The sequence below is a fragment of the Sorghum bicolor genome, chromosome 8, assembly GCF_000003195.3.
Source record: "Sorghum bicolor cultivar BTx623 chromosome 8, Sorghum_bicolor_NCBIv3, whole genome shotgun sequence".
Lineage (NCBI taxonomy): Eukaryota > Viridiplantae > Streptophyta > Magnoliopsida > Poales > Poaceae > Sorghum > Sorghum bicolor.
In genome coordinates, this window is record NC_012877.2 from 10,167,092 (window position 1) to 10,179,758 (window position 12,667).

The 12,667-nt window shown below is 38.3% G+C and overlaps 2 protein-coding genes across 2 annotated transcripts; one reads left to right on the forward strand and one right to left on the reverse strand.

The window, feature by feature from the left end:
* On the reverse strand, window positions 619-5,523 carry LOC8084806 (AP-2 complex subunit sigma). Its single transcript, XM_002442979.2, has 6 exons — window positions 5,357-5,523; window positions 5,169-5,267; window positions 4,994-5,044; window positions 3,459-3,632; window positions 2,510-2,569; window positions 619-914 (listed from the first exon to the last, which is right to left on the reverse strand). Exons 1-6 carry the CDS (start codon window positions 5,357-5,359, stop codon window positions 873-875), a joined length of 429 nt encoding a protein of 142 aa, XP_002443024.1. The 5' UTR covers window positions 5,360-5,523; the 3' UTR covers window positions 619-872.
* LOC8054973 (B-box zinc finger protein 24) lies at window positions 10,564-12,667 on the forward strand. The gene is made up of 2 exons (XM_002441948.2): window positions 10,564-10,905; window positions 11,991-12,667. The coding sequence occupies exons 1-2, from the start codon at window positions 10,654-10,656 to the stop codon at window positions 12,474-12,476; spliced, it is 738 nt and encodes a 245-aa protein (XP_002441993.1). The 5' UTR covers window positions 10,564-10,653; the 3' UTR covers window positions 12,477-12,667.

A 12,667-nucleotide genomic window follows, 5' to 3' on the forward strand; every position in this document is an offset into this window, starting at 1 on the left:
GTGCACGTACGTGTACAAATTAGTCAGTCCATAGTTTTTGTTGCAAACAAAAATAAAAATAAAAATAAAACGCATTAAGAAGCACAGAAGAAACGAGAAAAGAAATGTGGTTACACGATCAGCTGGGCCTGCTACTACTAGTGCGTAAAAGCCCAAAGGGCCTTCGGCACTCAAGGGCCCAGCCCATTTATCACCCACCTTCCGGAACAGTGAAGAAACCGACACAACGAGAATTTCAGGCGTATCAGCATTATCTGAGAGCGAGATCCATCCACTAATTGCCACAAACACACCAATCATCAATTCAGAAACTTTATTGGTTGCACCGATCCTTCATCATAGATATAAAACCAAATTCTTAGATCTTGTTTAGTTTCTAAAAAATTTCAAGATTCTCCGTCATATCGAATTTTACGGTACATGCACGGAGTATTAAATTTAAACGAAAATAAAAATTAATTACATAGTTTGCCTGTAAATCACGAGATGAATCTTTTAACCCTAATTAGTCTATAATTGGACAATATTTATCACAAACAAACGAAAGTGCTATAGTATCCAAAATCCAAAATTTTTGCCTACTCAGGTTAGTGGAGTCAAAAGTGGCCACTTATCAGATCACTTCAGACAGTGGATCCTTTGCTTTGCCATGGAATTAAAATCCTCACATGAAGTTAAAAATCCGTCGGTAATCTCAGGAAACGTAAAAAAGCCACATCGACCGATTCACAGTTTGAGAAAGGTTAAGTGAAGCAAAGATGATGCACAACAGGTAAAGAATCGTTAAAAATATGGAAGTAACTTGTCAATTGGGCAGAACTAGCTCCAGACCTATGCTAATGTACACCACAGTACCACACCGTTGTTTCTTTTCATTCCAGTTTCTCAAGCTCGCCCATCCTCTCTATAATTGCCTGAAAAAGACACAAGTGATGAGAATGAATGTGCAGCTTGTAAAGCAAAAAAGAAAAAATGTTAAGTTTTCCAGTATAAAGTCTAATGAAACAAAGCACAACAAGATTCTGTGCACATGTATATTAAGCCCAGTTTGGTGGAGCTCTGTCAGCTTTAGCTCTGGCTCCTTCATGGGCTGTAGCTGCTATTTTTATCTCAAAACAAACTAGGAGCCGTTCTTGGCTTAACCGGTTCTGGCTGATTGGCTCCAGCTCCTCTGTACACTCTAGGCATGAGCAGGAGCCAAAGGCATGCCAAATAGGGCCTAAAGATGTTGGACAGCGGAACGTTTAGCTCGCCGAGGTCTCCCTCATCCTGAGCGCTGTCCTTTAAGTGACCAAGCATCCGAAACCATTAATCATCTCCTCATGGGATGTATCTTCACAAGAGAGTTTTGGTTTCGATTCTTGTCACAAGTTGGCCTACAATCCCTCTCTCCTCAGCCCTCTGATCTATCCTTTTTAGACTGGTGGGATAGAGCGACTAGTGGTATCAGTGAAATAATCTCACATGGAATCAATTCTCTCATAATTCTGGGGGCCTGGACGGTTTGGACTCATCGCCACAGGTGTGTCTTTGATGGAGCTGCCCCTGGTATTGGAAGAATTGTGGTCATTGCTAGAGATGAGCGTAATTTATGGTCGTTGGCTGGGGCTAGAGGTATTTCCCTCCTGACTGCCCCACATTCAGATTGCTAAGATCCTTGCGTTTTTTGAGAAAAAAAAGTGGTGACACCAGTGGGTAGTTCTAGGTTACCAATTTAGTTTATTTGCGGTCCCTACATGCATGGATCCATTCATAAAGTTAACTAAAATGCATGAGTTCCAGGTCGACCCAATGACCCAGAAGGCCATAAGAAACAAAACCTGCATTCCTAGTGTCAAGTCATGGTAAAACTGCAAACAACCGGGCATTTAGCCTAGAATTATCTGGGAGTAGCAAATTTAGAAAACCCACTGATACTTGTGTCGTGTCATAGTTTCACTATTTAGTTCAAGTCATTATTAACATCAGCCATCCTGCAATAGTGCAGGCACAACTTGAATAAAAGAATGCTTCTGGAAAGACAGCATAAAATGCTGAAAACCTTTATGTATTCTGTAGAATCACAGGTACTATGTTATTTTTTTTAATACAGAACGAATAAAAGAAGCTACATTTAGAAAAGCAGAGAAATGCTTTGTAATGCGAATACCAAGCTATGCCATTGCCAGCACACCATTTCGTAGATCATATTTAGTTTGGACTCCATGCAGATTGACAATACTAATGTATTCAGTTAATCTCATCTAAGGTAGAATAATTGCACAAAAGAAAAAACTTTTACCATTCTAGAACTCCTACTGTCAAGAAAAAGTTATAGTGATACTATCTAACACAGTAGCACCTATAATGTACCTGACTTTTCAGTAAAAGAAATTATTAATTGATTTTTTAAGTATATTCGGTTGCATCATATACTGGGAAAACAATGGATGCTTCCATCAATATTTTTGATACAAATATCTAAACATAAGGATGACAGTGAATTGTATTATGATGGGAAAAGCAATACCCTTTTGCTTGTTTCTTGAAGCTCTCCAGCAAGAATGAACTCATCCAGTATCAAGTAGACCTGTGGGCACATAGCCAAAAGTTCAAGAAGCAAATTCACAAATGATAGTCAGATACTTTAGTATGGTTTATGAAAGACAAAAACTAGAAAGCAAAAGCAGTCACATTTTGTCTTGATTGTAGCAGAAAAAATGAAGTTTAATGTTTATTTCCAAATATTCAGTTCTAAATAGACTGTTGTGAAAATTTCTTTCCTATTGCCTAATGCAAATACAGGTTGAGTTTTGACAATATAGAGAATGGCTTTTGGTGATCATTCGTGCAACCTCCCAATGCATAGATAATTGTTTATTGAAAACACTAGACTCTAAATCACAGTCAAAATACATATATAAAATTATCATTTGACAACCAGAAGGTACTATATTGACATATAAAAGAAACATGACAAAAACCAGAGTACCAGAAAACAGAGGAAAATAACTAAAAGCTTGTTACTAGTTCAAATAGCTCAGCATGTCATGTATTCACAAGTATCTAACATCTTAACGAGTGCCAGATGACAAACACAACTAACATCAAACAGGTAAACATCTTAGCAGAATGCAATGGTGCTAGCACATATGCATGATTTTGGGCTCAGAGAATGTTTAACTCTAACATATTAAATAGCTTTCAGTTGACAAATGAAACTTTTCGGTATAGTTATCTAAACTGCATAACAGATTACATGTTAACAAAATCAATGCCAGCAGGTGTGTTTTTTTTTTAAGTCTTAGCCAGAATACAGTAGCACTAGCTCAATATATGCAAATTTAGTAACCAATGAACTGGCAATGAATTATTTAGATGGAAATTACTCTTCAAAGTTTAAGTACAAGATGTGAAAAGATCAAAATTATTGAATTATTGCAGATTGCTAGATTAGCCTAGTGAGACATTGAAGTTACCTTGTGGAAGTTAAATACTAAATCAAGTTCACACACATTGCTGAAGAAATGGTCCAATATCTCGACAAACAAATGGATACATTCCAAGTATGCCAATTCATTGTCAGTGATGTCCACGCACATAGAGAAAAAAAGTCCTGCATATCTTCTGTAGATAACTTTGTGTGTGCGGAACTGCAAGAGAAATCCCACATCAGTTACAAGAGTTAGAACAAACAGTGAAATTGAAGACTTTTTTATAGTCATACTAAATATCTCATCATCAGTTTCTGGAAGTTCATAACTGATAGGGCTTTTACTGTCGTATGGGGACATGTATAAATGAAAAGGGAGCAGCAAGAGGATGATAGATGACAACAACAACAACAACAAAAAATGGTATGAGTGTAATGTCTCATGGATAGTAAACATTATCATTTGCCACATATTCACACACTAACTAACATCTCTATCCTAACTCATGTCTTCTAAATCAACAGTGAACAAGATTTGATCTTGCCTTTTGACAAGTTCAAGAACATGAAATTTATGATTCTGACTGAAGTTTGGCAAAATTGACACGTCTAGATTTGGTTGTACTATACTGAGTTTAAAGCTATGCCTACTGCATGCGAGTTAAATTGGACTCACTAAAGAAAGACAAGATAGGCATGAAATAGGAATCCTGCAAATGGTGACCAGAATTTTTTTCAAAGACTAATGATGATGCAATTAAGGGTTTCAAAGATAGGGAAACTCATTATGAATTCGAATTTCCATTGGAAATTCACAATATCTATTCTATTTAAGCATGGATTATTTCAATCCATTTGTAGTCTACGAAGAGTTAACCTATTGTGTAAAACTTCAGAGTTATATTCCTGGTTATCCTAATATGGGAAGATTCTTCAGCAAAACTTAATTCTTTTAGAGAAAATTCCGCAAAAACTTAAATTATTTAGCAAGTCTTGATGATAAGTGTTAAAAGCAAATGCGCTAATTTTAATCATCCAGTGATCTATGTGTATCACGTGTTACACAGCCACCACACAAAATTTAGGAACTTATTAGTGTGCCAAGCAGATTCGGTACCTCAGAATAGCAATTATGAATTTTTTTTTTGAAGAACTCAGGAGGGGAGGCCCCTATCTAAGGGGGTGTTTAGTTCCCCTTTTTTCCCAAAAAATTTTGGGTTTTGGTCCATCATTTTGCAAAATGAAACTAAACACCATGCAAAATTTTTGGCAAAAAGGTGATTATTCTTCATTTTGGATTTTGGCCTCAAGAGGCAAAAAAAACCCAAAAAGAGTCTCAAGATGCTCTCATGAGGGCAATAAATTCTGCATTTTGGATGGAACTAAACATGACCTTGAAAATTTTGGCATTTTGCATTTTGGATTCTATGGGGAACTAAACACCCCCTAAATTGTATTAAAGTTGCAAACTGTACAAATAGCAATTATGAATTATCCCTTTCTTCCAAACAACATCCCCAATCTAACGACAAAATACCCTAATCACACATGTGATCAAAATCAAGAGCTCGAACCACCCACCTCGACAAAGTTGGTGAACTTGGGGTCCCGATTGACCACGAGCCGATGCACCTGGATTCACAACAACAAAGAGCCAAGAAACACCACCACGGGATCAGCAACGCCCAAACCAAAGCCGGAGCTAGAATGCGGCACCAAGACCAAATCTTTCTTCTCTACCAGCAACAGGGCTCACCTCGTACTCGACCTTGTGCTTCTCGGAGTCCTCGAGCGGGACGTAGTACTTGGCCAGCCGCGTCTTCCCCTGCCGGTTCTGCAGCAGGATGAACCGGATCTGCGCAGGCGAGGCAGATCGAACCAAGGTGAGGAACAGGAAAGAATCAAAGAAACTATTGGGGAAATCGGATGCGGCGGGTTGGTTACCATGGCGGAGGACGACGGGGATGCCTGAGAATTGAGAAGGGCAGCGGCGTGATATGGGAGCGAGGGGAGAAATGAGTACGAGTTTTCGTTTCTCTGTTCTTCCGGATCGCGGCTTTGCTGTATACTTGCTCAAAAGTCTCAGTTATTAGGCTGTCCAATGTGAAGGGTTGGCACGTTTGTTTCAGTATAAGGCCTTGTTTACTTCCATAATTTTTTAAAAAATAGGAATAATAGCAGTTTCATTTGAATTTGATAAATATTGTCTAATTATGGACTATAGGCTAAAAAAATTCGTCTCGTCAATTTCGACCAAACTGTGCAATTAATTTTTATTTTTATCTATATTTAATATTCCATGCATACGTCTAAAGATTCGATGTGATGGAGAATCTGAAAAATTTTGTAAAATTTTTGGAGAACTAAGGCCCTGTTTAGTTTCCCATCCAAAATTTTTTCATCCATCCCATCGAATCTTTGGACACATGCATGAAACATTAAATATACATAAAAAAATAAACTAATTACACAGTTTGGTTGAAAATCGCGAGACGAATCTTTTAAGCCTAGTTACTCCATGATTAGCCTTAAGTGCTACAGTAACCCAAATGTGCTAATGACAGCTTAATTATGCTTAAAAGATTTGTCTTGCGGTTTACTGACGAGCTATGTAATTTGTTTTTTTATTAGTTTCTAAAAATCTCTCCCGACATCCTTCCGACACATCCGATGTGACACCCAAAAAATTTTCATCACCAATCTAAACAGGGCCTAAACAAGGCCTATTTTTTTTCTGAATTTATACTTTATGTATAAGCCGCGTTTAGCCTCCGGAAAAATTTCCTTGATCCTATGTTTTTTTTTTGAAAGTTGAACTGTCCATTCCAAACAGACACTGCACTGAGACAGGCTCCCTCTGTTCCAAGTTATAGAATATTTGAATTTTTTTTAATATATAGATTTTGCTATATGTTTAGATGTACACTATGTCTAAATATTTAATATAATTAATGTATCTAAAAGAATTAATAAAATATCTTATAATTTAGAACAAAGAGAATATAAGATAATCATACAACAAGGATGGAGATACGTTGGTCACAACTCATAATGTATCATTCTAAGCCGGTTTGAAACAAAGTAAAAGCACATCAATTTTGGAGGATAACATTCCTATATATTTGTGCTAAGAATTAAATCCTAAAGATTCTTTTAGATTACCATAGAATTTAAAATTATAGGGATTTTTCTGTTTAAAAAATTGTGTTCCAAAGAAGTCTTGAAGAAACAAAGAGAACCACATATCTATATTCATTAGATGTATTTGTGCAAGCTTTATGGGTACATGATGATTGTCTATGGTCCATAAACATTAATCGTGATTCCTAAGGCCCCCGATTGGAATTATATAGAAAAATTTACGACGAATCCCGGAAATAAAGGATTGGATTCTTGCAAATCATATAAATTTCCTATGGAATGGCTTGTTTCATAGGAACTCTGGTGGAATTTTACCAACAGGTTGAATCATATGGAATGTTTTCTTTGTGTCATTCTCTAGTCGAATTTCTGTGTCTTTCCTGTGCTACATCAAAACATTCATCAAGCTTACAATTTTATGTATTCCTATGTTTTTCCTATTTCTGCATTTCTAAAATCATGCATTCCAAAGAGGCTCTAAAGATGAGGTCTTTGGCAAAATTCAGTTTAATGGACCATACAAAAGAGCAATAATGATACCTTTATTCTCTTTGAAAAGGCCTTTGACAAAATAGAACATGAAGGAGTACTTACTTTGATGGAGGCTAAAGGTTTTGAGCAAACTTGGATTGGTTGGATCAAATCAATTCTTTCTTCACACACATCTTAGTTGTTATGTTAAATGGAGTGTTGGGAAAAAGTTTTCATTGCAAATGGGTGTGTTAGGCAAAATGATCCTTTGTCCCCATTACGTGATCTATTGTTGTGTGATATACAAACTACTAGTCATAGGTTAAAGAAAACAAAAAAAACAACAACAACAACTGCACAGTCGTAAGGAAACCAGTTCAGTCACAATTCACCTCGTGCTAGTGACAATAGACAAAATATAGTATTTCCCCCACGATTTTTCTCCCCTAACATTGATTTATTGAAAGGACTTCAGCTATATATGTCATTTTCCAGTCGTGATATGACCGGTATATGTCGTTTCCCGTTTGTTCTTTTCCATTGTGTGAACACAAGTACTACATGATTACATATACAAAGAAAATAAAACAACAAATAAGTACAATAAAATTATAAAGTTGAGATATACTACGTTTTGCAGTTAAAATACTTGTCATATTTGACATTGTAGATGGCCTTTGATGTGTATATTGACTAATACATTTTTTTGTTGAACATATATTTTCCAAATCCTTCAAATTTATGAGATTTTGTAAATACTTTTGAATACAAACATACATATATACTTACATATTTTAAAACTATTAATTTAAATCTATTGTATGTACTTTTAAGATTTGAACAAAATCTTGTCTTTAGACGATATCTTATGACCGGAGGTGGGAAGTATGCATGTGATAGATGACATATGGATATCTAGTAGAGGACTCGTGGATAGCTAGGTGATGAGAAGCTGCTGGGAACTTAGTGACCACTCGATCGTTTACTTGTCCGAGCAAGTTGTTCGTTGGATGGTGTTCACATGGATAGGTCCATATAATTCCATATCTAGATAGCTATAGCTTTGGCAATTTATTTATCATATTTGGTCAAGATCATCTGTATGACATATATTCTATTTTTCATGTAATATAATACAGTCTAGCATTTAAAGTTTATCCTCAAATATAATACATTCTAAGGATAAAAATCAATTTTACATTAGATATTTTTTATTTATCAACCAATCACCATTAATCATATTGATGATAGCATCTGATTAGAAAATAAAATTAGACTACATGTATCTTTTATATGCTCTATTAATTCGTTTTAAAATTTCTATAATACACTATATATATATATTATATGACAGAGGGAGGACTTGATTTTCATAAAATTTATTCAATCATATTTGTTGCCATAGTTGGTCGTTGAATGCCATTGTTCATTTTCAGACGGGTCATTTATTTGTCATTTTGGGAAGAAAATCTAAGAGAAAGATCTAATATAGGACCATGCATGTGCACGCCTTCAAGTTGAGAGCCGGTCTGCACATTGGATTTATGTATAGAAAATTAACATGGGAGTTATATTATTTGCACATGGATTGTAATATATGGTGTCTTTTTTCCATACCCAAGGTATTCCTAAACAAACTGGATTATTTGGGTCTAAATTGTACCGGCAAGCAGATGAACATATAAGAAAAAAGATATGTCTTGCACCATGATAAATGCCTTATTGAGTAAGTGGCCTTTTAGACTCCTCACATCATATCTAATGGCATTTAAGAGCAACTCCAAGAGCTCTTTTTAGATGAAAGAAGAATTATATTAAAAATAGTTGAGTACATCATCATGTTACAAAGCACTCTTAGATACAATATGTGTACCTTCTGTACTTACGCTTTCTATAGCTTCAAATCTCAATGCCAAACATATATGCCAATTGTATGGATGACTATATAGGTAAACACTTGGCAAAGGTCTAGAAACAGATGCCCAATGAACGACGACCAACATTCCTCCAGGCGGACGAAGTTAAGAAACTTCTTCTTACTTGCATCTTCCTTCTGCCACTAAAGAATAAGAAAAACTGATCTAAATCTTCCCAACTCAAACCAATAATTAACTTGAAGGATAGACTTGTTCTCACTAATCTTTCATCGTAGTTAGATCAAACCACAACAAAAATAGAGAAGAGAACGAAGAAATTTATTCCATGGCGGTAACATCATCTCCGCCTTGATGTCACCGTTCGGAAATCTAAGTCTCCATGTTGTTATGCCGAGGAAGTTGGTGACGCCATAGTTATCGCCCTCATTTTCAACGGAGTCGCCATGGAGAAATCAAATCTACCCTACCCCTTGTCGTCGTCAGAAAGGAGGAGACAAATACCCAATATCAAGAAATATAGAATGGAGAGATCCTAACCTTAAAGGACTCGATCTTAAAGGACTCGATCTATTGGAAAGCTTATCAGAGAAATAGATTCCACTCCCTCCGGCCTCTGACAAGATGTCGGAGGGGGAAAAGAGGAGGACTAGCGATTGTAGAGGCAGGGGATGGCAACAGCGGCCTCGGTTGCGCCCTAGGGCATGAACTAGAGAGACGGTTACCTTTAATAAATAAATTAACTTGAACTAGAGTATTTTAATTAAATATTTAGCTAGAGCAACTCTAAGAGTCTTTTAAATTCCTTTCTTTGGTGAAAGAAATACCCTCCAACCTCTTTATTTGGATCTCTAAATATAGACATTATATATTTAAGATATGTCGCTAGCCAAAGATAGAGAGCGAGGACGGCTCACTAGAGTGCGCACAAGATATAGAAAAGAATATTTAGAGGGTATAAAGATATAGAAAGCAAATTTTATTCCAATAACCCTTGAATATGATAATTTAGAGAGTAAACTTTTAAAACCTTGTTGCAGATGCTCTATCGACAATATAGCAAGAAACAAAATTTACTTTATCATCATAGGTGACCCACATTTATGCAAAACCAAATGAAACCAAACCAAACCAAACCAAATGAAATGAAATCAAATCAAATCGATAAAAGCACAAGTGGTCTTGAGACTCGTGCCGTGGTGAACACGAAAATTGGATAGCTGACATATACATACATGCATGCACGCGCGCAGAAAACCACAGCACACGGACGGGAGCAGCGGCGAGAGAGCGAGAGTACCAGAGAGTGCCGGGCAGGGCACACGTCGAGATATTTTTTTTATTAATAATAAGTACATATAAGGCCTTGTTTACTTTCCAGAAAATTTTGCAAAATTTTTCACATTTTCTGTCACATCGAATCTTTAAACGCATGCATGAAGTATTAAATATAAACGAAAATAAAAATTAATTGCACAGTTTGGTCGAAATTGACAAGACGAATCTTTTGAGCCTAGTTAGTCTATGATTGGACAATATTTGTCAAATACAAACGAAAATGCTACAGTGTCCATTTCCCAAAATTTTTGGAACTAAACAAGGCCTAAGACGGCGACCGGCCGGCGGGCTTTTATTTCCGCCTAATCATAAAGAAAACCTACCGAAAAGCGATGGAGATGGAGCAGTACCCTAGCTCGCTCATTTGTTTCTCCAGCAGCAGCAACCTCTCACTCTGATCGACCTCGTCGATCTCCCATGAAGATCGGGTGCGACGCGTGCGAGCGCGCGGAGGCGGCGGTGCTGTGCTGCGCCGACGAGGCCGCGCTCTGCCGCAGCTGCGACGCCGCCGTCCACTCCGCCAACAAGCTCGCCGCCAGGCACCACCGCGTCGCGCTGCTCCCGTCGTCCACCGCTCACCCTCCCTCGTCCACCAGTCCCATCGCCGACGACGGCAGCGGCAGCGGCGGCGGCGGCGGCGACGGCCACCCCGCCTGTGACATCTGCCAGGTACGTAGCTGACAGCTGTCGCCCCGCGTTGTAGCTTGTATAGGCGCTTGGCCGAATAAGGTTTGAGGCGATCAATTAATTAATTAGCGACAGTACAATGCAATTTTTAAGATGCTTCTAGGTACAGGCAGCAAAAGGCCAAGGTTCCAAAATTTGTCTAGGCACAAGATATGGCCTTGTATAGCAGCATGCATGGAGCAATTTCCATGAAAAATTTACTTCATCCAAGGGGAAAAAAATGTGTTTTTTACTTAAAAATGTAAGGTGTTTTAACTTTTGACCTAGTTATTAGACGAACTTTTCCTAATTTAATTAAACTATGTTAACATATATATGATTATAATGCCACATAATTTACCATCGCAATATATTTTGTTCTAGATTTTTTTAGACTAATTTAATGGTGTAGATGTGTTGATGAACACACATATGAATTTATTCAAAACTAAAGAATATTGACTTATGATACAAAACTAAAAAAAACCATCATACCTTATTTTGGAACAGAAAGAGTACAAAGTATGATTTTTTTTGTTTGTTACTCAAGCATATTTTCAACTAATAAGGATACCCTTTTCTCCATAAAAATTTCTTGTTAATTTCCTGAAACAAAGGCTTCGCGGTTTGTTGGCGCGACTTGCCTGGTTGTTTGTTGCTGCATGCCTCTCTCATCTAATGTGTGGTCCAGTGTATTGAAGGATGCAACGCATGAGAAGTACAGACATGATATCACGACTCGTACGTATCTGACGGGATATCTTTGCACGTGATCTTGTCACGCTACTTGCTAGGATCGTTTAATTGGTGATGCACAATAATGGTCTATTATCACTGACATGTTATAAATACGCAATATTAGCGGTCCCGCAACCAATGTTTATTGCGTACTAAAAAAATTCCAGTTGAAATTATTATGAATATATATAATCTTGAATAAACACCGAGTCGCTGTAGACAAATTTGCGTTGGCGGTAAAAAAAACGTCACAACTTTTTAGCTCAACATGACGACATGAACAAAGTTTATGTGTCTCTTTTTTTTTTTGACTGTGTCTCTCCTTATGCCTGAGATGTTGGTGCTGGCAGGAGAAGACGGGCTACTTCTTCTGCCTCGAGGACCGCGCCCTGCTGTGCCGGCCCTGCGACGTCGCCGTCCACGCCGCGGGCGTCCACGTCTCGTCCCACCGGCGCTTCCTCATCACCGGCGTCCGTGTGGGCGACGTCGAGAGCCTGAGCCACGGTGTCCCCGGCAGTGATGGCGGCGCCAGCCCAAGCACGACCAGCAGCGGCAACGGGAGCAGCAACGCTCCCGGCAGCAGCTCCGGCGGCGGCAACCCGACGACGACGACGACGACGACGACCATGCCCGACCAAGTGCGGCCGTCGTCGTCGTCGTCGATCCGCGCCACGGCAGCGACGACGGCAGAGGGCTCGCCGGGGCAGTGGCAGCAGTGGCTGTGGAGTGACTTCTTGGCCGACGACGTTGGCGGTGGCGGTGGCGTTGACATGGAGGAGGAGTGCTGCCATGCTGAGCTATCTGAACCTGGCTCCTCCGGCCTTACTAGATCCTGACATGTTGAGATCTCATCACATGATTGAGATGATGATTCCTAGAATCAGCTGATGATCAAAGAACAAATGTAGTATCAAGTCAAAGTGTTTGCTGAGCTTTTTTTTTTCATTCCTACGCAAACTCTTCAGAATTAAAAGATTATAAACTATACTCCGGTTCCATAACTTCGGTTGTTCTGAACAAAAATCAA

Bases quoted from the DNA above. Each gene is read 5' to 3' on its own strand.
- LOC8084806 (XM_002442979.2), bottom strand. The intron at 5,045-5,168 runs GTGAGCCCTGTT...TTGTGAATCCAG, and splicing joins AGCACAAGGTCGAGTACGAG to GTGCATCGGCTCGTGGTCAA. The intron at 2,570-3,458 runs GTAACTTCAATG...ATGTGCCCACAG, and splicing joins TAGTATTTAACTTCCACAAG to GTCTACTTGATACTGGATGA.
- LOC8054973 (XM_002441948.2), top strand. From the start codon at position 10,654: ATGAAGATCGGGTGCGACGCGTGCGAGCGCGCGGAGGCGGCGGTGCTG. The intron at 10,906-11,990 runs GTACGTAGCTGA...TGGTGCTGGCAG, and splicing joins CCGCCTGTGACATCTGCCAG to GAGAAGACGGGCTACTTCTT.